The 24,233-nt window shown below is 34.2% G+C and overlaps 2 protein-coding genes across 4 annotated transcripts; one reads left to right on the plus strand and one right to left on the minus strand.

Moving 5' to 3' along the window:
* Positions 1-3,487: 3,487 nt before the first annotated feature.
* Positions 3,488-4,753, minus strand: LOC111992234 (F-box protein At3g07870). Its single transcript, XM_065781205.1, has one exon. The coding sequence runs from the start codon at positions 4,751-4,753 to the stop codon at positions 3,488-3,490; it is 1,266 nt and encodes a 421-aa protein (XP_065637277.1).
* Positions 4,754-17,356: 12,603 nt separating this feature from the next.
* Positions 17,357-21,905, plus strand: LOC111992229 (receptor-like serine/threonine-protein kinase SD1-8). 3 transcript variants are annotated; one of them, XM_024024093.2, is made up of 7 exons: positions 17,366-18,734; positions 18,897-19,004; positions 19,812-20,005; positions 20,209-20,419; positions 20,582-20,816; positions 20,919-21,066; positions 21,426-21,905. In XM_024024093.2, exons 1-7 carry the CDS (start codon positions 17,435-17,437, stop codon positions 21,732-21,734), a joined length of 2,505 nt encoding a protein of 834 aa, XP_023879861.1. In that variant the 5' UTR covers positions 17,366-17,434; the 3' UTR covers positions 21,735-21,905. The 3 variants fall into 3 exon arrangements, with proteins under 3 accessions (XP_065637285.1, XP_023879862.1, XP_023879861.1); XM_065781213.1 differs by lacking the exon at positions 21,426-21,905 and having other exon boundaries at positions 17,357-18,734; positions 20,897-21,061; XM_024024094.2 differs by lacking the exon at positions 20,919-21,066 and having other exon boundaries at positions 17,358-18,734; positions 21,426-21,533.
* The last annotated feature ends 2,328 nt before the right edge of the window (positions 21,906-24,233 follow it).

The following is a 24,233-nucleotide window of genomic DNA, read 5'->3' on the forward strand; positions in this document are numbered from 1 at the left end:
ATATGGTACAAGAAGACCCCAGGGACAAGTGTGTGGATAGCCAACCAGATCAACCTACTCACATATCCATCTGAAGTATTCACCATCAGCAACAATCAAACACTTGATTCTTCTCAACAAAAGAAACCTCACTATTTGGTATTTGGATTCACCCAGGGCAGCTCAGAAAGCAGTTGCTCAGCTTTTGGGCGTAACATGTAATCAATCCTTACTATCATCTTAAATGTACATATCCTAAAATTAAAAGACAGATTTATAGAATTTTTCCATAGATACCTTTATACCCATTGAATAGATGTAACTGCTATCTAATTCACTGAAAAAGGAGAAATTTAACACACACACACAATGAAAGCATGGTAGACAATATAAAGTTTAATCATTTTTGTAAACACGTTGAAACAAAACTTCACATCATCCGGAAAAACTAACATAAGAGTGGTGTAGCCCAAATTAGTTTAACAAAATAAACTCCTCTAAAGTTATAACTACAATCCATTTTGACATAATAACTAATGAAAATACTAATTACACAACACCAAGAAACTTTGTTGACTCTTTTCTTTCACCGAGTTAAAGTTTGTTACTTATGTACAGCTCATCATCAAGAGAGAGAGAGAGAGAGAGAGAGAGAGAAACCGAACATTAACTTGTTTTAAGATGAAAATAAATTTCAGCAATACATATCACAGAGAAAAAGGTGCTAGCTTAGCTTTTTGGTAAAAAAATTTCGGGATTGAATTCCACCATCACCAAGTTAATTGGTATGGATGAGAGGGATGTCTAAATAAAAAGGGCTTCGCAAGACTACAGCCTATTACTACCTCCAAACCAGGAAAAGTTACAAAGTAGAGGCACAACCACCTAAATGGGAGAACAATGAAAAAAACTAGATGCAAATGTTAGCATACTCCTTAATAAGAAAAATATATCCAAAAAACACAAACAGTACCATCATCTCTTGCCAAGAAAAAATCACAATTATCACAGATCTCTTTGCATTCTTTTGATATGAATCAAGGATTGATTTGTCCATCAGCATGTTTTCAAAAAGAGGTTTATAAACAAGTCTTTTATTTTTTTTTTCTTTTTTCTTTTTTTGAGGAACTGTCATTTTCAATTCTTAACCACACAAAGCAAGCAAGCAATAGTTATTTTCAATTCTTTTTGCGTCTTTTTAGAAGTAATAAGAAATTTTGCAAAATAACAAAGGGCAATCATAAATAGAAGACGTGTGTTCCAAAAGAAACTAAGAGAGTAGAAATATACAAAATTCTTGTAAAAGAAACAACATAAAAGAAAAATATGTCATCAACTATATAAGATGAAATAATTTTCAGTATTATAAATCATTGAGAAAAGTTTCCAACTTAGCTTCCTGGCAGTTTTTTTTTTTTTGGGGAGTTGTGTTTTCAGTATTATAAACTTGAAACATAATGCAGTAAGGAAATGACCACCTAAATTGGCCAAGTGTTGAATGTGTCTTATGTGCAGGCTAGTGTCCCTTACTCAACAATAATTAATCAACCATATGCTCTTTATGTTTATAACACCAATGTCTTCATTCTAAAGAGAAATATTTATCCCTCCACTAAGACATAACTTTGAACTAAATAACAAACTAAGAACATTAACTTGTTTTAGCAATAAAATAAAAAAACTGAGCATTAACTTGGTATGAGATGAAAATAAATTTCAGCAAAACATATCACAAAGAAAAAAGTGCTAGCTTAGCTTTTTGGTAAATTTTTTCGGTATTGAATTCCACCATCACCAGGTTAGTGTGGATGAGAGGGATGTCTAAATAAAAAAGGCTTCGCATGACTACAGCCTATTGCTGCCTCCAAAACAGGAAAAGTTTCAAAGTAGAGGCACAACCACCTATATGGGGGAACGGTGAAATAAGCTAGATGCAAAATTTAGCATACTTCATAATAATAAAAATATATCCAAAAACCACAAAGTGATCCAGTATCTCTTGCAAAGCAACAATCATATATTATCACATATGTCATTGCTACAGTCAGAAATCACTCCTATGAACCAAGGATTGATTTGTCGATAAACATGTTTTCAACTACCGAAAAATAAAAGGCTAGAAAGATGCTAACAACCTATCAACTTCCAAAATTATGGAAACCTTAGTAACCAAATGTTGTTTAGTCAAAGACAATACACACACACAGAGCATTGGCAAGCATCTTCATCCCAATGCAAGCATGAAGCATGGCAGACACAATTAAGCACTCCATCATTTTTGTAAACACACTAAAACCAAACTGCAAATCATCCAGAAATGCTAAGAATGGTGTAAACAAAATGGAGTTTAACGTTATAAAAACTACAACACAATTTCACAAAATAAAGTCAAGTCAATAATAAGAAAATAAACACCATCAAAAAGCTTTGTTGAATCTTTTCTTTAGCTGAGATTTTATAGCAGAAGTAGATTTATTTTTTAATAAGTGACGGACCATTTATCGATTTATGCTAAAAGCAAAAGGAGATAATACAACACAAATCAGTGTAGTATCATATGGAAAAAATCTACACTGATACTTGAAGGTTTTCTGGATACATGTTAAGAAACACTCCAAACCTTTACCACAAAAACAAGTGTACCAAGGGGGATCAGGGACCAGGGTAAATGATCCAAGCAGGTTCCAAAGCCAGCAATTATTTAATAATAAGAAATCTAGCAAAATAGCAAAGGGCAATCATAAAGAGAAGACATGTGTTCCAGAAGAAACTAAGAGAGCACAAATATACAAAATTCTTACTCTCTCCTACTCTCTTGACCATCTATTTCTTCACCATCCAGTTGCTATGGATTTGTGGTCTATGGTTTTGGGTTTCTTAACCACCCAAAGCAAGAAATAATTATTGATGAGCTACTTTGCCCATGAATATGGTGTTATGGGAATCCTTTCAGTAAGAAGAATGTCATATGAGGCAATTAAAGATTTAATATGTACAAGCAATATCTTTAGCATACTATGATCACAATTGACAGATTAAGAAAAATGTATTAATAATACATTTTTAATAATTCAGGGAGATCATGAAGAACATTTAATGCAATTGTGAAAACATGAAGTTAAAAGAGGTCACCAGAGCATTATCAAGAAAGAAAAAGCTGAGTAGATCTATCAATTATATAATATAAATTATAAGTGGCAAGAAACATGAAATTCACAGTCCCATTTATTTTCAACCAATTAATAAATAAATGTGCTAAAAGTTGATAATCAACACAAACAACTTGGTTTTTTCATAGTTGAGTATACATGCTATTGACAGCAAGCACGACCTTGATAGGCTATCTATCATAAATATAAATCCACTCAATTAAGGTAATCAATCAGCAATATATTCATCTCTAACTCATAATGAATGCCAAGTATATATGAAGAACAAAACAAAAAATCATGAAAATAAGCATGAAAATAAAATGCACCTTGCCTGTTGTTGTTCCTATTACTTTCCCTTAGTAAGTAACTGCAAGGTCGGGTTTTTCTAGCAAAACTAGACTCTCAACATAAGGATCAACAAAACTATACTTAGATCCAGTAATCCCAAGGTCTTTAACCTCTTGGGTCTCAAGGTTTTGCGAGACGAGCATTTTTTTATATGTTTCCAATATAACCTCGCCACTCTTCCTAAAAGCTTTTGCACTAGGTATTTTCTCTCTGTAATGAAATGGCCTTGATATGTCCTGTGGGGGAGCTTGAGCCTTCAAACTTATAATTTTGGTCCATGATGATGCATCCGCATAGTTTTTCAACACCCATATATCGAGAGTGTGAAGAACATACCCAGGTTCGATCACGGCAATGGAATTCCCAAATGCCAAAATAGATACCCACTCCCAATAGAACATATCGGAATGCTTAGGCAGCGGTATCTCACGGAAGACCTCATCCTCCAAATCAAACACCAAAACAAAGTAGAGAAATCTGATTTCTTGAGTCCTCTTGTAACAGACCAAATGCAAAGCCCCATTGACAAAAGCCTGTAGGCGTAGGCAGACCAACACTGTATCACGAACAGCACATTTGGGACATTGAGCAGTAACCACTCTCCATTTCCCAGTGGCAAGTGAGTAGACCTCAACCTTGGGTGTAGATTTACCCTCATCGAAGTCATCATCCTCAGGAGTGACAAACCTGACCACCTTATAGTCATTGGTTTTGGAATCAAACCCAAACCCAACAGCCGCGGTGTAGGGACCAGTAGTCATGAAGGAGAAATTGGGGTGAGGAAGTCGCACATATTTTTTAACACAAGGGTTCCAGAGAATGAAATTATAAGCGTAAGTGTTTAAATCATCAGATAGGCAAATCAAGCCATTACAAGTACCAACCACGCGGAATACTCCAGTAGCGCTTTCGCCGTGAAAAGGGAAGTCGTCAAACCTGGTGTATTGATCGAAATTGATGTTGTCGTCCCAATGTAAAGCGTAGACTTCTTTTTCGTCTCCGATTCGTTTCAATTGTTTGACTGCTTTGGCGAGAGGCTTAGGGCAGAGTCTGAAGAGGAGGAGGTTGTTGTTGGAGGAGGAGTGGTGAAGATGAGTGGAAATGAAAAAGGGGTTTTGGATGAGGGATTTCCATGTTTTGGAGACAGAGGTGCAAGTGATGATGGATTTGATGGGTAGGCGTAGGAAAACGTGGGTTAGGATTTCATGAGGAAGAGAGTCCCACATTGCTTCTTCGGCGATAGATTTGGAAACTTCAGGTAAGTTGTCTGACATTGCTGCTACCTTCAAAGTAGTAGTAACTGTAAAAGGAAAGAGAGAGTGAGAGCGAGTAGACCACCAGCCGGGTTGGAGCTAAATCCCTAGCTAACTCATCGGAGGAGCTGTGAAAGTGAGAGAGAAACCTAGAAAAGAATCAACGCATAGTAAACTTCTGTACTAAAACGATGTCGTATTCATATTAATATGTATGGATGCTTTTTCCTTTTTCTTTTTTATTAGAATCAATACGGATGCAATTTTGTTGTTGTGGAGTTGTGGGCTTGTCAATTGTGGCATTGCGATTTACGCCGTGGTCTTTCGGTAATTTTGTTTTGTTTCTCATTCGGTCATTCACTCATTCCTCACTAGTAACTAGACTCGCTACCACACCGTTCCTGATCACCAATAATCAAGGAGTGATTCATTGCATTCTTTGTCTTTAATTTATCCGTTAAGGAAGAAATATTTTATGGCATTATGAAAGTTTAATATGTTGAAGCATTATAATTTTCTAACTTAACTTGTTTTCATTTGTTTTCTTGATCCGGTGAAAAAATTAGATTTAACACTATATAATTTAAATACAGTTGCTAAGGGTTTTGTAACTAAATTGACACCTCCAATACACAAAATGCTTGGAGTCCGGAGTTGTTATTTTCTTTTCCAAGATGCATGTTCAAAAAATAATGGTAGATTAAAAAGACTATCAACATATAAAACAAAATTTAGCTAAAACCTGCACTCAATATATTTATATTAGATATGAATTTGTGACAAATCCACTGTCTCAATATATTTTTATTGGATATGAAATTTGTCAAATCCATCAATAGATTATATTTTCTTATTAATTGCTTCCAAAATTCAATAAAATCAAATATTGATAACTATGTCATCAATCAAATATTTAAATTTTAAGTTTTTATATGCATAAAAATTATATTCTTGGATCAAATAGTAAATATGTGGGGATAAAAGTCCAAGTTCATATATTGGGCCTTGGGCCCTATATGGGGTCCATCCGAGAAGGAGTAAATAATTGGGAAATATCTTGGAGCGAAAAATCACGTAAGAAAGTGATAGAGAAATATAGTCCGAGGAGATTATTCTTCTCGGATATGAAGAATACTAGTCAAGCAAATACCTGGGCAGCTTGGGAAATCTTCCAGAAAGTTCCAACGATAAGGATGAACTTCGTACATGTATAAAGGTGATAAGAATAGAGAAATATCTAAGGGAAAAGCTGCTACCACCGCATTAAATATACTGCAGCAACTTTTCTGACCGCATTTATGTGGAGAAGACCCCTGAACAATGCAACCTCAGCTACCACCACTCATAGAGACCAAAGAAGATACCTGATGGGACATATACTCATGTGAATGCTTACATAAAGAACAAGTGTACGATCAAGATGGACGAAAAGAAAACTATATAAATGTGAAGGGCCTCTCATGAGAGGGGGATCGGAAAAATTAAAAGTGATAAAGAAGGAAGATTGACTGTAGATCTGAGAATTGGATTAACTTTTAATTTCCTCGGACATCAATATATTGAAGTTTGAAGTTTGTTTCTGCGTTTATTAATCTTTTAAAACCTTGATTAACTGTTGTTTAGTTCACAAACAGCCCAGTTCTTTCATCTATTCTCTATAAATTTATTGTATTGGGCTTACATCCTATATATTTTGGGCTTGAGCTACAAATTGAGACCCTACAAAATAATATCTGATTAACATAAAAATTGATACGTATATTAGAACATCAAAAAAATTCAATTCAACTATTAGATTTTTAAAATATGTGATCATGTTAATCTTTTAGTAAGTGTTCATTGTCTTTGGCATCATATTGGTTGTAGGGATTGGAAGTAAATCCCTAGCTAGCTCATTAGGAGAGAGAGAGAGAGAGAGAGAGAGAGAGAGAGAGAGAGAGAGAGAAGAAAAGAATAAAGATATAAGCAAATAGAAAGAATTTTTTTTTTTTAAATCAACACTTATTAAACTTGAGTCCAAAAACGATGTCGAGTCTATATTAATATAATAATATGTATGGATGCAATTTTGTTGTTGTGGCATTGTGATTTGTGCCATGGTCTTTTTGTAATTTTATTTTCTCATTCCTCATTAGTCAAGTCACTATCAAACCATTTCTGATCACCAATATATATATATATATATATTTTGGTTAAATGGAAGATAACATTAGAAACTACGAGGAAAAAACACCAAGTTCACGAGGGCAAGCCCTCTTACGGTACAGCCCCACAAAATCAGAAAGCAAAAGAGGAGCAACAGAGGAAGGGGGAGTTACAAAATAATTGTGAATAGAGGGGGAACAAGCTCCAATCCTAGCTAAAGCATCGGCGCAGCAGTTGGCCTCCCTATAGCAGTGAGACATCTATATATATATATTTTCTTTTTGAGCAAATGATCACCAATAATTAGTGAATAATTTATTGCATTCTTTAATTTCTCCCTTAAATAAGAAATATTTTATGGCATTATGAAAGTTTAATATAGTAAAGCACTATAATTTTCTAACTTTACTTTAACTTAACTTGACTTCATTTGTTTTCTTGATCTAGTGAAAAAATTAAATTTAACGCTATAAAATTTAAGTACAATTGCCAAGGGCCACATTTACTACTACTCACTCGTCTAAGGTTGGAGCAGACATCAGGGAGTCTAGGGTTAACTTTGCATAGTAGGGGGTACGGGAGATGATTTTTGAGTGTGACTCCCTGATTTCGTTCAAAGCCTTGAATGGGTCAAGTGAACCCCCTGTGGCTATTAGCGATTTAGTTGAAGGAATTCAACATCAGATGAGAGATTTTTGCGGCATTCAAGTAACACATGTTCGAAGAGAGGGAAATTGTTCATCATATATCCTGGCTTAGTATGCCAAGGGCATTGATGGTTATGTAATCTGGATAAAGGAAAATTCTACTTTTATTGAAATAGCTTTGATTCACGATGTAATGTATTTATCTTCTCTTTAATAAAATGATGATCTTCTTATTATTAAAAAAAAAAAAAAAAAATTTATCAAGAGCCTTGTAATTGAATTGGCACTTCCAATGCACAAAGTGCTTGGAGTCTAGAGGGGCTATTTTCTTGTCCAAGATGAATGTACGAAAAGCAATGGTAGATTAAAGTAATTGTTACTTACTCATGGCATTCAAGTAATTGTTTGTGGGTTTTTTTTTTTTTTTTTTTTTAATGCTTAATCAATCACTTCATTTTGTTTTTTTTTTTTTCCTTTAATTTTATTATATAACTTTGATTCCTTCCAATGCACAAAGTGCTTGGAGTCTAGAGGGGCTATTTTCTTGTCCAAGATGAATGTACGAAAAGCAATGGTAGATTAAAGTAATTGTTACTTACTCATGGCATTCAAGTAATTGTTTGTGGGTTTTTTTTTTTTTTTTTTTTAATGCTTAATCAATCACTTCATTTTGTTTTTTTTGTTTTTTTTTTCCTTTAATTTTATTATATAACTTTGATTCCTAACTACAAAATTGGTCAAATTAGAAAGCCCACAATGTGTTTGAGGAAATTTCTTATATAAGTGCATTTCTTCGAATTCAATTGTAGCTTCACATTTTACACACTTCACTATTGATTGTATGTTTATATGAGTAATGCTACAACCACAAATTATTTTACTATATTTTTACAAACTGTTGATGTGACTAACTTCTTATTAGCTTTCATCTAAGCCTACCATTAACATCACTTTTTCATTTATCAATAATCACTCACCACATCAGTAGTTTGTAAATTTTTTTTGTAAAAAAGTTTGCATCTCTAGCATTACTCATGTTTATATTACCATTTTAAGTATTTACCAAATGTTTTATATATATATATATATAGTCTATTTGGCAAAGTTCAGTGCTTCTAATTAATGAGATTTATCATGATAGGTGCTCAAAAAATAAAATGTTAAATCACCTACATTTCCAAACACTCATTAGAGCAGCTGGTTCTTATTATTCTTGGTGAATTACAAGTCTCTTGTGATTTTTTTAATATGACAAATTAGCTTAATAGCGACTTTGTTCTCATAAGAAATGCGCTTCAAAAAATGTTAAAGCCATATGCACATTGCTAAGCATTATCACGTTTATGGTAGTTGTCTATTGTGATGGCTACATTAAATGTACTTTATTTGACCATGGTTGTTATAAGGTGACCGTTATCATTTGATATAGAACTCAATGGGCTTTTGTTCTAAATTTTGTGTGTGTGTACATATATATATATATATATAGTGATGACATGGAAAGTTGGATTTGAATATTGAATAATAATAATAAAAAAGTACCCATGCATACAAATTTAGATTTCAATTGGAAGCTGGTGACAGTTTAGAATTTACCTCAATCGTTCATCTTGGTACCTAAGTTTTAAATAAACAATTATATTATTGAACTAGAGAAACCAAAATTTACCATTAGTCATCGCATGTTGATGTCTGTCAAGTCCTACATTTAAAGCTTTTAGTATACCTCTTTCTTCTTCTATTTTCAGCATCAAGGATATATACCTAGACTGCTTTGAAGGGGGGGCCATAGGGCCACAACAGACAGTCTACACCTAGAAAAGGCCCAAGGCTTAGGTAGATGCCATTTTTATGAGTAAAAAAAAAAATAAAGCCAGAAATACTTATTGGAGATTGTACTTTAGGTTTTCAAATTAAGTTCAAGCATATAGTTATATGATCAATGCAAAATAAATAATGTTAATTTTTTTTTTAATTTTTAAAGGAGAATAAATTCAACCATGTAAGTCATTGGTCAATCCAACTATGTGGTTGATTTAATTGAGAAACCTTAAGTGTAGCACCTAGGAAATAGTACTAGGGATTTAAATTATTTGATCTGGTTACCTTGGAAGAGAAGAAGAAGAGGAGCTATAACCATCCTTTTTGAGTGGATTTATTACAGAAAATGTATCTGAGTACTTAATTGAAACAGGAAATCAACCATAAGTAGGACTTGAAATCAAGAAAAAAGTTACAGAATTAACTTTATTTGGTTTGGCTACAATCGTTGTTGCTTACAACTTTTTCTCACACAGTATTATTGTGGTAGTATGAAGGGGGGACTACGGGGGCTTTGGTCTTGTTTAGGAATATCAAGTTCTTACTGAGCATTAGAGAAAAAGCTAGGTCACGTAAACTTTTTAAAAATGTTGCATCTTTTAGAAGCAAACAGATACCATTGATGTTAGTTTGTGAGGGCGAAGAAACCTTTTTGAATGAAATTCTCAGTCATAGCAATTGGTTTTCCCTACTCCTCCGGAATAGCTTAGAAGACTGTCTATAAATTTTTGGAGAGCACAAGTCAAAGCAAGGAGAGCACAAGTCAAAGCAAGGAGAGAAGGCGTAAAATTCATTTTCGTCCTTATATTTTCACGCGATTCTCACTTTGGTCCCTATCTTTTGTTTTCATTGCTTTTAGTCCCTGAAATCAAAAAGGCAATCTCGTTTTTGTCCCTACCCCCTAACGGCAAAGTCTTAGGTGGCAGACGGAACAACCTATTAGCTGACGTGGCGCTAATGTGGCACTGATTTGGCAATTAAAATATTATTTGGCATTTTTATATGCCACATCAGCATTTTATTTATTTTTTTTAAAAGCCACGTCAGAAATTTAAAAAAAATTAAATTTAGAGAAAAACCTTAAATCTAATTAATTTAAAATTTTAATTAAAATTTTCTTTTCTTAACATTCGTGTTCTTCAACTTGATCTTCGTATTCTTCACAGACCAAACCCAGCAACCAAGAACTCAATTCCATATCAGAAGAACACAAACAAAAACAAGAAGAAAAAATTAAATTAAATACTAATAGAAAATTTTCTTCATGTTCTTCCCAAATCCAAGAAGCAACCAAACCAATCTCTAGCAAACCCCAAATCCAAATCCAAATCTAGCAACCAAACCCAATCTCCATCAAATCCAGAAAAACAAAAAATAAATCCAAGAAACAAACCCATAAACACAGTAACTGGCCCAATCTCTAGCAAACCCATAAACCCAGAAATTTTCTTGGGAAACAAACACACAAAAGACCCATAAAATAAAAAAAACTCCACATCCTCTCGAACAAAATGTACTCACTCATACCCACACATCACTTCAATACTCAAATGCTAATCATGAAATCCAAAAAAATAAGCAATAATGTGCTCAAATCCAACTCTCACAAAAATCATAGACAAATCATAGTGAAAAAGAGAAGTGAATAATAGGAAATTTTTTTTTTTTTTTTTTTTTTTTTTTTTTTTTTTTTTTTCCTCGTGAACATCAAAATAGAGCACGCTGATCTTGAAGGCTAAGCTTCTCATAGCCAAAGACCAAGCCAAAGCAGATCTACCAATAATCCCTAAAACCAAGCCACGGCACTGTTGCATTCCTCTACAAAGCGGTTGAATGGACCGAGCCAACCCGCAGCAGAGAGAGCATGTCGCGAGAGCAGATGAGTCCTTCTCAGCAACCCAAGGAAGAGAGCCATAACCGTATCGGCGATCTCTTCTGCTCTCGAGGCATCCACGTGGAGGAGGCGGAGACCGAGGTCGACAGCGAGGGTGGAGTTGACGGAGCGGTTGATGGAGCCAAGGCAAAGAGAAGCCCACATTGCTTCTTCGATTAAGGATTTCGAAACTTCAAGTAAGTTGTCTGACATTGCTACTTCCTTCAAACAGAGAGAGAAAGACTCACTTTGAGACTGCAATAGGAGAGGAGAGCGAGTTGACCAGGTGGGTTGGATTTGATGTTAAACTCGAGGGCAGCACAGCTTGCGAAAGCGAGACTATGAGAAAGAAAACCAATAAAGAGTAAAGGATTTTGGAACCATTTTATGATATCACCGAGCTTTTCTCTGGACAAACTACCCCACAGCCAACTTTGTATTTCCATTGTGTTAGGAAGATTCAGTTGCGTATTATGGAATAATTGGAAGATAATGATGCGATAATTAGAGCAATGGCAAAAGAAATGAAAGAAAAGTTTGATAAATATTGGGAGTATTACAATCCTGTGCTATCATTTGCTGTTATTTTGGATCCTAGATACAAGTTGCAATGTGGAGAATTTTGTTATAGCAAATTGTATAAGCAAGAAGCAATATCTATGGCAGCGAATCTTCGTGATACATTGTATGGCATCTTTGAGAAATATAAGAATTCTACTAGTGATATCTGCAATATGGCTGAAGTAGCATCTAGTAGTGGTGGAGTGCATGGTCATTATGTTAGGCATGATGATTTCTCTGGTTTTGAGATATATACGAGTCAACTTATTGGTTCAGATTCAAGCAAGTCACAATTGGATTTATACTTGGAAGAGACTCGACTTGACCATAGGTTGAACGAGGATTGAATGTTATGGGGTATTGGAAGTCTCATAGTAATCGTTTCCCCGAACTTTCCTTGATGGCACATGATATTTTGAGCATTCCCATTACTACTGTTGCCTCGGAGTCTGCATTCAGTACTGGTGGCCGCATTCTTAATAAGTTTTGCAGTTCTCTTTTGCCACAAACTGCAGAAGCTTTGTTATGTGCTCATGATTGGCTATATGGAGTATCAGGTATATCATATTTTTTATCACTTATGTGCTCGCAATATTCATTAATTTGTATTTGATGTACTATTAAATGCTTTGCTTTCCTTTTTCAGCTGTACATGATTTTGAGGAAGAAAGCCTTGTGGAGGATTTTGGCAACTTGTGCCTATCTCAATCTAGTTCATATGTTGATGAGAATTTGGTGAAAGGAAGCTATTTTAAGGAAAAATTTTCTGTTGTTTGTGTAATTTTTCTATAGGTTTTGGTAGTGGGAGCTAATAGTTCTTGTTTTAATTATTATGCCTTCTGAGATTTCTTAAATATAGGTCCATTATGTGTGATTTTGTGAATTTTGAATGCAGATGGCCATTGCTTCCATTGTTCACCTCTATGTATTTCCAGCAAAACCTTATGAGCTAATGGGGACCACTTCACTGAAAATATTTCAGTTCTTGGAGACTATTTTACTGATTGTCCTTTTGAGTTTGATGTGATGTTTAAGTTATTTATTTTTCATAAAGTCAGTGTTTTGCATAGTGGGAGCTTTGTTTATTGAGTATGCTACTTCATTGTTATTTTTCTTAACTTCTTGCTTTTTATTTTTTGGATGAAGTTCTTAACTTCTTGCTGCTACTGCTGTAACTAGCTATCTGCATATTTTTGAGCATTAACACTAGGATTGCCACAATGCCACGTGCTCCATTATATAAATTGTTCCAATGAAAAACCTTCATAGTTCCACGTCCTTTGTGGTGTAGGTTTTTTTGTATTGAAATTATATATATATATATATATTGTGTGTATGTGGCTCTGTAACTCTATATACTTTCATGGATGGTGTATAATGTATATGATTTCTTGGTTTCTTCCAATTCTCATCGTAACTTTTTGGCCTGGGAGAGACAGTATACCTATTCATGTTGATATTAAAAATTTAAAACAATAATAATAGGGAAGAGGAAAAGGTAAAAGGTTTGACTATTCATTGAATTTCATGATTGCATAAACTACTACTCTATCATGCATAAACTACTACTCTATCATGCTAAACTACTAGTCTCCTACTCTCTGATAAATTCAACCCGTGATGAGTTTTTTTTGTCTTCATAACCCTATCTTGAGCTCTTTGTATAATTTTTTGGAGTCATGATCATGATCTCTCTTCTAACTTCTTGCTTATTTATGGGCTTAAATGAGTTAATAGAGTGTCGCTCATTAAATAGGTAAATTACATTAACCTCTCTTGACTCTTATTGAAATATAGTGGCAGAGCCACTCTAAAGAGGCAAAATTATAACTAATATACATGCCATTATACAGTTCTCAACATTTGTAGATACACATGCATGTTATGTAAGCCACATTGTATGTAATATTAATACTAAAGAAAAGGAATATACTAATAACTAGTAGAAAATGCTATTGCACTATGTTTCTTTCTAACCATTTTTTTTAGTAGTGCGATGAATATTTATCTTTTAATAAAATAATGGTAAAATATTGAATTTTTTAGTAGTGGGGGATGAATATTTTGGTAATTTTTTGGATTTCGGGGGTATTTTGGTAATTTTTTGGGTTTCGGGGGTATTTTGGTAATTTTTTGGGTTCGGGGGTATTATGGTAACTTTTTGGGTTTCGGGGGTATTTTGGTCATTTTCTGGGTTTCAGGGGTATTTTGGTCATTTTTGGGTTTCAGGGTATTTTGGTCATTTTTGGGTTTCAGGGTATTTTGGTCATTTTTTGGGTTTCGGGAGTATTTTGGTAATGTTTTGGGTTCGGGGGTATTTTGGTCATTTTTTGGGTTTCGAGGGTATTTTGATCATTTTTTTTTTGGATTTCAAGGGTATTTTGGTAATTTTTTGGTTTCAGGGGGGTAGTTTGGTCATTTTCTGGGTTTGGGGGGTATTTTGGTAATTTTTAGGTTTTGGGAGTATTTTGGTCATTTTTTGGGTTCGGGGGTATTTTGGTAATTTTCTGGGTTTTGGGGCTATTTTGGTCATTTTCTGGGTTTCAGGAATATTTTGGTCATTTTTGGGTTTCGAGGTATTTTGGTCATTTTTTGGGTTTCGGGAGTATTTTGGTCATTTTTTGGGTTTCGATGGTATTTTGGTCATTTTTTTTTGGATTTCAGGGGTATTTTGGTAATTTTTTGGTTTCACATTTTGGTAATTTTGATAATTGTGTAATTAGGTGGGTTGGGGTTTACCCATAATAATTGGGTTGGATTGGATTTGGGTTAGAAGCAATTAGTTAAATGAGTTTTAAATGGGTAAATGGATTTTATATACCCAACCCAATTATGTCCACCCCAAACCCACTCATTGCCACCCCTAAGATAGATAGTCGTTTTTTTTTTTAAAAAAAAAAACATCGCGTATTAAATTTGAGTTCAAAGTCAAAACTACGTCATTTCCATATATATATATATATAAGTATCATATATCCAAAGAATATAGAATATAGAAATTTATTTTTTGAGAAGATAAAGAATATAGAAATTGATGATCAAAAAAATAGAATATAGAAATTAAATATGTGTTATTGAATCATTGCCTTATTGTGAGTTCCAATTAGGTCAACTAGTATTATTTGATGGTTGAATAAGAGATTTGAGATTTAATCTCCGCCTATACCAAAAACTGATTGGTGTAAATTAGTTTCATATAAAATGATATTTATAAAAGAAAAAAAGAAAAAAAAGAAAAAGAAAAAAAGAGAGAGAATATGGAATGGTAAAAAGAGAGAACATGGAATGGTAAAGTCACCATTGTGAATGATTTTATTGTTTTTGTTAAGTTTTTGGGTCAGATAGATGCTAGTTGTTCAAGGCTAGTTAAGCTGATCGGATAGAATGAGGTCTAAGATTTTGAAAAGGGGGCCAACCACAAAAATGAAAAATATAACAAATAAAAAAAAAAAAAAAGATTGGCCATGGGAGGCCGGCCCCCCCTGTGGATCCGTCCCAGACGGTATAGACTGGTTTTTTTGTAGTGTGCCCATCATAATTATAAACTTGGACTCTCACTCACACACCATTCCTTAAATATTCATGAAAGTTTTAATTAGAGTTCGTATATTACATAATTCTCTATCCAACATATTCACAATTAAGTGATTATTTTTCTTCATGAAGTTATACATAAAAGAACTTAAGGAACATATGTTAAGGGGCTTGTGAATGTGATCTTCATAACATTTTTCATAACTACGTAAAAACTTATTATCTACAAAAATTACCTAAAATATTATTGGAATAAGCCGAAAATCCCAAAGAAATTGATTTTCACATGATATCGTACTAGCCTAAAAATAATGCCCTCATGATAAGATTTTCGTGGAGGGGGGTGAATACTGAATAGAGGTTGGGGCAAAGCCATTAGCTTTAACTTCGACTTGCATAAGGATAACCACCTCTATCATTATCACTATTATCTGTTTTATGATAAATTTCCCAGCCATTGTGTTTGTTTTCCCCAACCTCTGGAATTTTCCTAAGTTAATGTTGAATTCAAAAAAAAAAAAAAAAAAAAGAAAGGTTGAAAGTAGTATGCTTTAAATAACGATTAAATGGTTTGACGCCCTTAAAGGCAATATAATTTAACATGTAAACTGATTTGGTAAAAAAAATTTATTTGGTCAAATAATTTGTGACTTATGAATGTATGACCACTTTAAAGTTAAGACTTAAGAGACTTCAAATTTAAGCAATGTCTTTCGGTTAGGGTTACAAGGTCTTTAAATAATTTTTATGTTAATATGTGACCTTTAGTAAAAGTTAAGTGCACTTGTAAGAGGGTAATTAGTTTTAAATGAACATGTGAGGTGGGATGGTCCAATATGCACAATCTGGTGAGTAAATAGATTATAAATTTTTTGGGGGGAGTAATGTCCTTTCGTTTGCTTATGAGCTACCAAAAGAGTTAGCTCATAATTATAAGTAATTTTTATAAAATTCGTTAGAACTAATATGGATTAATTGTTTCTATGTGAAGATTTGCTCCATGAAAGCACAACTTTATCACCGACGTTATACAACTTTATTACCTGTATGAAATCAAGAAAACGTAGTGATATACCGGATTGGCTCTAGTAGTCTGTTGTATTAAATGGACTTGTCCCCCAACGAAACTTCCGATGTCCACGTGAAAACTAATCAAACAAAGAAAAATATGCCTAGAGTTAGTCTTTGGCTAGAAACCGTGTGACGACTCAAGGTCTGAGTCAAACATTTGAAAAGTCACTACCGGAGCTGGAATTGTTCTTATAACAAGTTGAAGCTTGAACAAGCTCTGGTGACCTTACATGGATTAAAAAAAAAAAAAAAAAAAAAGAAAGGTTGAAAGTAGTATGCTTTAAATAACGATTAAATGGTTTGACGCCCTTAAAGGCAATATAATTTAACATGTAAACTGATTTGGTAAAAAAAATTTATTTGGTCAAATAATTTGTGACTTATGAATGTATGACCACTTTAAAGTTAAGACTTAAGAGACTTCAAATTTAAGCAATGTCTTTCGGTTAGGGTTACAAGGTCTTTAAATAATTTTTATGTTAATATGTGACCTTTAGTAAAAGTTAAGTGCACTTGTAAGAGGGTAATTAGTTTTAAATGAACATGTGAGGTGGGATGGTCCAATATGCACAATCTGGTGAGTAAATAGATTATAAATTTTTTGGGGGGAGTAATGTCCTTTCGTTTGCTTATGAGCTACCAAAAGAGTTAGCTCATAATTATAAGTAATTTTTATAAAATTCGTTAGAACTAATATGGATTAATTGTTTCTATGTGAAGATTTGCTCCATGAAAGCACAACTTTATCACCGACGTTATACAACTTTATTACCTGTATGAAATCAAGAAAACGTAGTGATATACCGGATTGGCTCTAGTAGTCTGTTGTATTAAATGGACTTGTCCCCCAACGAAACTTCCGATGTCCACGTGAAAACTAATCAAACAAAGAAAAATATGCCTAGAGTTAGTCTTTGGCTAGAAACCGTGTGACGACTCAAGGTCTGAGTCAAACATTTGAAAAGTCACTACCGGAGCTGGAATTGTTCTTATAACAAGTTGAAGCTTGAACAAGCTCTGGTGACCTTACATGGATTGCTTGTGAGTAGCATGGATATTTTAACTTGTAAGTCTACTCATCTTGTTTTCCTGCTGATGCTATTAGTATTATACCCCTTCCTTCACTCCTCTGATGCTGCCAGAGATGCTATATCGCGAGGACAATCTATTACAATTACGGAAACTATAGTATCAGCTGACGCAAAATTTGAACTAGGATTCTTTCGTCCTGGAAGAAACTCCACAAATCAATACGTGGGAATATGGTTCAAAAAGGTGTCACAGCAAACTGTCACATGGGTAGCCAACCGAAATTACCCAATTGTCAGTTCTTCTGCAGTTCTCGCTATTAGTAATGATGGGAACCTCGTGATTGTGGACGGTCAGGTGTCTTACTCGGTATCCAACATGTCATCTAATCGCAATGCAAGTGCCACGCTATTGGATTCGGGAAACCTTGTTTTAAGAGATGAAAACTCAAATATCTTGTGGCAGAGCTTCGATTTTCCTTCCCATATCTTTTTACCTGGAATGAAGCTTGGTTATAACAAAAATACCGGAAAGACTTGGTCATTGGTATCTTGGAGAAATCTTCATGACCCTAGTCCTGGAGTTTTTTCATTGGAGCACGATCCTAAGGGAATAACTCAGTTTTTAATCACTCGGAAGCCTGACACGTTGTATTGGACAAGCGGGCCTTGGGATGGGAAGATCTTCAGCTTTGTTCCTGAAATGAGAGCTGATTATATTTATAATTTTAGCTATACTTCCAATCAGGAAGAGACTTATTTTACATATGATCTGTATGATCCTAGTATCACTAGTATGCTTGTAATGGACGTATCGGGGCAGATACAGCAACTGTCTTGGCTGGAATCCACCAAGCAGTGGAATTTATTCTGGTCACAACCGAGAATCCAATGTGAAGTTTATGCTTTTTGTGGGGCTTTTGGACTCTGTAACCACCAAGCGTTGCCATTTTGTTCATGCGTTCAAGGATTTGAACCCCGATCTTCTGGAAATTGGGAACTGAATGATTACTCTGCAGGATGTGCAAGGAAAACACCTTTGCAATGTGAGAACCATAACCAGACTACAGGTGACCCAGATGAGTTTGTTATTTTGTCTAATGTACAACTACCAGTGAATCCAGAAAGTTTTGAAAGTGGGAGCATTGAAGAGTGCAAATCAGCTTGCTTGAATAGCTGCTCCTGCACTGGTTATGCTCTCAATGATTCTAGATGTTCAATATGGAATGGCGATCTCATGAATCTGCGACAGCTTGCTGATTATAACCTTACTGCAAGAGATATCTATGTCAAAGTTGCTGCCTCTGTGTTAAACCCTAAAAGTGAGCAAATTTAAGTCTCCAGCAATCATTACATCTTTATGATCTTGTTTCCATATTACTTTATTTCAATCTTTCCTAACTGAATCTTTTTCATTTATTAGTGGTTAAAAAAATTACTGGTCTCAATATATGTGTCTTTTATTTCTCACATGCTTGCTTCAGGAAGTAAGAGACGACTGTGGATTATTTTAGTACTGGCTGTTTCGCTGACAGCCATTTCTTCAGCGGCCTTCATCTGGTGGATGTGGGTGAGAAAACTCAAAAGAAAAGGTATGAATTTTCATTAGCAACATAAAACTGACTAGTGGCAGGGCATCTATGTTAGTGACACAAAAAAAAAAAAAAAAAACTTCCCCACACGCAGAGATTAATAAGGTGGAAAGAAGAGGGGGAGGGGGGTGATTAAGATATTTTGAACTATTGCTTGTTTACGAAAAATAGTTGTGAGTCCATTGTACGCATAATTGCCACTATTGCATTTGTTTTAGTTAAGAGATCCTTCTTGCAAATTCACATTAAATTATCCTTTCTTTCTTTATTATTATTAAAATAAAAAGAAAAAAACTGCCCAACTCTTGTCAGGTGCCAAATTTACAGTCCAATTCCACATTTTCTAAAATTATTTTGCTGAATTTCAATAGGGTCTAAATTGCTAGTTTTGAACCTAAGCTATATTGATTAAAATATAGAACCGTCTAAACTTTCCATACATTTCCTCTTTTGATTATTTATTTGAGTTAAAATTTCAATTTTAACCAAACATTTAAACTTGATCTGCTCCAACAAAAACCAGTCCTCTTACCTGAAACAGCATCCTAGATTTTCTCATAGATAAAACTCTTCTAGGATTTCAATTAAACAATCAAAAGCTTTTGAAATTATATGCATAAAAATTCCTCAGATACCATGTGACAGAACTTAGTTATCTGCTGAGCCATGGCTGTTTTTCTGAATCTTTTAGGATTAGATTATAGAAACCGTCTTCTTGATCAAGTAGGGGAGGACTTTTTGTCATTTTATTTCAGAAATAGAACTACCCACCATGAACTAATCAAAACTATCTTTTTGATCAAGCAGGGGAGGACTTGATATCATTTGATTTCAACAACAGGTCTACACAACAAGGATTAGTCCTCAAGAAGGGGGCTGAGAAAGGCAGAAATAAGGAAATGGAGCTTCCTCTCTTTAGTTTTTCTAGTGTATCTGCTGCTACTAATAACTTCACAGCCTCGAATAAACTTGGAGAGGGTGGTTTTGGACCTGTTTACAAAGTAAGTTTCAAAAACAAAGCACATTAATCTTGGCATAGAAATTCTAAAGTAATATATGATATTCCACAATCTAACCTTCAACATAAATATTGAAGTCTCAGTATTTGCATAAAAGTTCTGCTAGGATACAACTTATAAAAATTATTTGATGTGGATTCTTCTCAAGGATTAATCAGAAACTAAGTTAAAAGAATTATTTTCAGGGATCCTTGCTTAATGGACAGTTAGTGGCAGTAAAAAGACTTTCAAGAAAATCTGGACAAGGATGGGAGGAGCTAAAAAATGAGGCTGTTCTTATAGCCAAACTCCAACACAAGAATCTTGTGAAACTTCTTGGATGCTGCATTGAAGGAGATGAAAAGATTTTGATCTATGAGTATTTGCCCAATAAAAGCTTAGATAATTTCCTTTTTGGTATGTAGTTACACACTATCTCAATCACTTACAGAGTACTCTGCCTATATTATGCTTGTTCATTGCTCAAAATCTTGTTGTAACTAAAAGTTTTTGCACACATAATGCCCTCGAGTTCTTTCCTACCTTCTATCTTATTATCTATATGTGGTATTGAGACAGATTCGGTTGCACATGGGATGATAGACTGGACAACTCGCATTCACATCATTGAAGGGATTGTTCAAGGGCTTCTTTACCTCCATCAGTATTCTAGGTTACAAATTATTCACAGAGATTTGAAGGCCAGCAACATCTTGTTGGATAAAGACATGAATCCAAAAATATCAGATTTTGGAATGGCAAGAATTTTTGGTGGGAATGGGTCACAAGCAACCAACCGAATAGTAGGGACTTAGTAAGTATAATCCATAAGTACTTATGCTCTACAGAAAATATTAGTAATATAAAATTATTAACCATGAAGCTATTGAACAGTTTGTTTAACAATGAAATACAGTGGTTATATGTCTCCAGAATATGCTTTGGAAGGCCTCTTCTCGATTAAATCTGACGTCTTTAGTTTTGGAGTATTGTTGTTAGAGATATTGAGTGGCAAGAAGAATACTGGTTTCTATCATAGTGACTCTCTCAATCTTATTGGATATGTGAGTAATGGACCATCTTACTTTAATGTTAACAAGAACTTAGAAACTCTGTGTGTGTTTGGATTTGAGTGCTTGTGTGTATTCTTATTACACCAGGTGATTGACTTTTCAAATGATTAATCTTCTTTATCAGTTATGTTGATTTCAAATTATATATTCATAGTTAAATTGAATTTTATTCATACTAACAAAGCCACCAAGAAGGTAGAAAGTGTTACACTAGATCATTTTAAAATTTTCCTTTAAGTATCTTAAATATCTTTGCAATTCTACTAATTTCATTTGTAACTAATACCTCAATAAAATATGAGGAATTTAATCGGAATTTGTGATTGATTTTTATCATAAATTTTCTTCAGGCATGGGATTTGTGGAAAAGCAATAGAGCCTTAGAATTGATGGATCCAATACTCAGAGATATTCCTCCTGCCAATATCCTATTGGGATACATAAACATAGCACTCCTCTGTGTCCAAGAAAGTGCAGCTGATAGGCCTACTATGCTTGATGTGGTCTCAATGTTCAACAAGGAAATTGCACTTCTGCCATCACCAAAAAGACCAGCGTTTTCTTTTGTCAGAGGTATGGAGAATTTGGGTTCATCTAATAGAAAGCCGGAAATTTGTTCTGTAAATGACATGACAGTCTCGATTTTGGAAGCTCGGTAACAATTTAGATTTCGGTGATCATTACTCAATCATTAATCTTGTTATCTAAGTATTTTTTTAAATGAACAACAATATTATTGAACATAGAAACCAAAATGTACCATTAGTCATTGCTATTTTGATGGCTGTCAAGTCCTACATAAAATGCTTCTCCTCCTTTTTCTAGTTCTACTTTCAGTATTCCACTATTCCTCCTTTTCCAGCATCACTGATACTCATGTGCTGATATGATGGAGGGCCCTAGGGCCACAATTGACAGCTTACACCCAAAAGAAGCCCAAGGCCCAGGCAGATTTTTATGGAGGGGAAAAAAACAAATTAGCTTGAAAAAGTGAAAATTTTAGATATTGTTCTTTAATTAAATTCAAGCATAAACAATCATTTTAAAGGGGAATAAATTTAACAAGAAGTTTAATTGAAAAAACTAAGATATAGCCCCTAAGAAGAAGTAACTAAGGGTCTGATTTGTTGGGAAGAAAAGTTGGGTGAAAAAAAAATATGGGAGAATAGTGTATTTGATTGGGGATGGGATGGTGAGTGAAAATGGTGGGACCTAAGGGTGTTCTTCCGGCCCATCATTTGGGGTGAAATGATTTTCTCATTAATTTAGGGAGAAAATGGAAGGGAAGGAAGTGGGTTTGATGGGAAATTACCCATTTGCCCTTCGTCTATTCAATTTTGCTTCTTTTTTCTTTTTTCTTTTTTTTTTTTTTTTTTTTTTTTTTTTTTTTTTTAAGTTTTCACCATATAATACCTTCAATTTTTTAAACTTTTATTCTTTTTCCCTTATATTATTATTAAATTTTTATCTTAGTATTAGGGGCATAGGAATAAATTATACAATCTGCATTTTCTATATACTCATTTTTCTTCTAAACTAAACAAAATAGTTATCTACTCCTTTACTTTTCCACCATCCCTCAACAAAACACTATGAGAGAAAAAAAAATATCTTTCGTCTCCACTTTTCCATTTCTTTCCCCTTTTCTTTTCCTCACTTTTCAACCCCAACCAAATGGACCCTAAGTTTTGCACCAAAGAATTTCTTTATTATTATTATTATTATTGAAGGTTTAGGAACAACAATACTATGGAAGCTATTAGGTCTAATTCACACCTTGGAAGAGAAAAACAACAAGAAGCTATAATTATCCATTCACCCTGACTCCCTGAGTGATTTTATTATAGAAAATATATCCTAGTACTTAATTGAAACAAGTTATCATCCATAAGTAGAGCTTGAAGAAAAAAATGCACAAAAAAAAAAAAAAAAAAAACTCTTATTTATTTAGGTGAATAATAAATCTATGTAATGGATCCTCTCTATTAGACAAAAAACAGATAACATTGATGTTAAGTTGCAAGGGCAAACCAACTTTACAAAGTCTAGTGACTAAAGAGCAATCCGTGGGGTTAGTTGGAGACGCTTTGAAGATTAAGTTTACAAAGAAATTATAGGAAGTGTATTAAATAAATACAACCCCCCCCCCCCCCCCTTCTCTCAATGGCAGTTGCTTGGCCACTAGCTAGGCTTGGGCTTGTGGGATTTGTACTAGGCCAATAATTTTGGGCCCACGAGTTTTTTTCTCTCCGAGATGAAAGATTAACTGCATAGAACTTGATAAGAAAATCCGCATTTTATTTTATGGTCCTTTTGATATGTATAGGATTGTAACTCTGTGTCCATGGCAAGATTAGAGCTAACAAATGAAGATGATTAGGAGTATATGCTCATAATATTTTGTTTTTTGTTTTTAAATCCTACCCCTAGTACTGGATTAGGAGTCCACATTAGTGTGATATATGTTGCAATGTACAATTCTATGTGCCACTGGGTTTTTTTTTTTTTTTTTTTTTTTTAAATAAATAAAGTTTAATCATCAACAAGCTGACTGTCGAGGACGTTTTGCGACAAGGGCCGAAAATGTGAGAATGGCCCAAATCTCCCCTTGGGTTCTTTAGAAGTGTTTATTGTGGAGAATCAAGCCCAAAATTCCAAATGTATAATGAACAAAAGGCTAATGGTGCTTTGACAAGAGAGAATCAAAATGCTAATAACAAAAGTGTAGAAAAAGTATAAAAACATAACAGGTCTGAAATTTCGACCCACAGTCACTGAGAAGAGGAAATTGAAAGAGGTTGTGAGAAAGAGAGGGAAGGTTCCCCTGTACCCATATTTCCACCCTTAAGGTTCGGAATTGTGAGAATGTTTCCTGGTTCGATGGGTTTTTGCTCTCAAGTTTTAGCTTTATGGGGAAAACGTGGTTCAACAGGTCTGAAACTTCGACCCACAATCACTGAGAAGAGGAAATTGAGAGAGGTTGTGAGGAAGAGAGAAAATGTTCTCCTGTATCCATATTTCCACCCCTAAGGTTCGGATTTGTGAGATTGTTAACTAGCTAAATGAGTTTTTGCTTTGAAGTTTCAGGTCTCTAGGTAAAACGTGGTTAGTCCTTTTTTGAGTTGAAGAGAGAGTTTTATATAGAATTTGGGGTGTTG

Source organism: Quercus suber, unplaced genomic scaffold (genome assembly GCF_002906115.3).
Source record: "Quercus suber isolate HL8 unplaced genomic scaffold, Cork oak 2.0 scaffold_259, whole genome shotgun sequence".
Taxonomy (NCBI): Eukaryota; Viridiplantae; Streptophyta; class Magnoliopsida; order Fagales; family Fagaceae; genus Quercus; species Quercus suber.

Bases quoted from the DNA above. Each gene is read 5' to 3' on its own strand.
- LOC111992234 (XM_065781205.1), bottom strand. From the start codon at position 4,753: ATGTCAGACAACTTACCTGAAGTTTCCAAATCTATCGCCGAAGAAGCA.
- LOC111992229 (XM_024024093.2), top strand. From the start codon at position 17,435: ATGGATATTTTAACTTGTAAGTCTACTCATCTTGTTTTCCTGCTGATG. The intron at 18,735-18,896 runs GTGAGCAAATTT...TGCTTGCTTCAG, and splicing joins CTCTGTGTTAAACCCTAAAA to GAAGTAAGAGACGACTGTGG. The intron at 20,006-20,208 runs GTAAGTTTCAAA...AATTATTTTCAG, and splicing joins GTTTTGGACCTGTTTACAAA to GGATCCTTGCTTAATGGACA.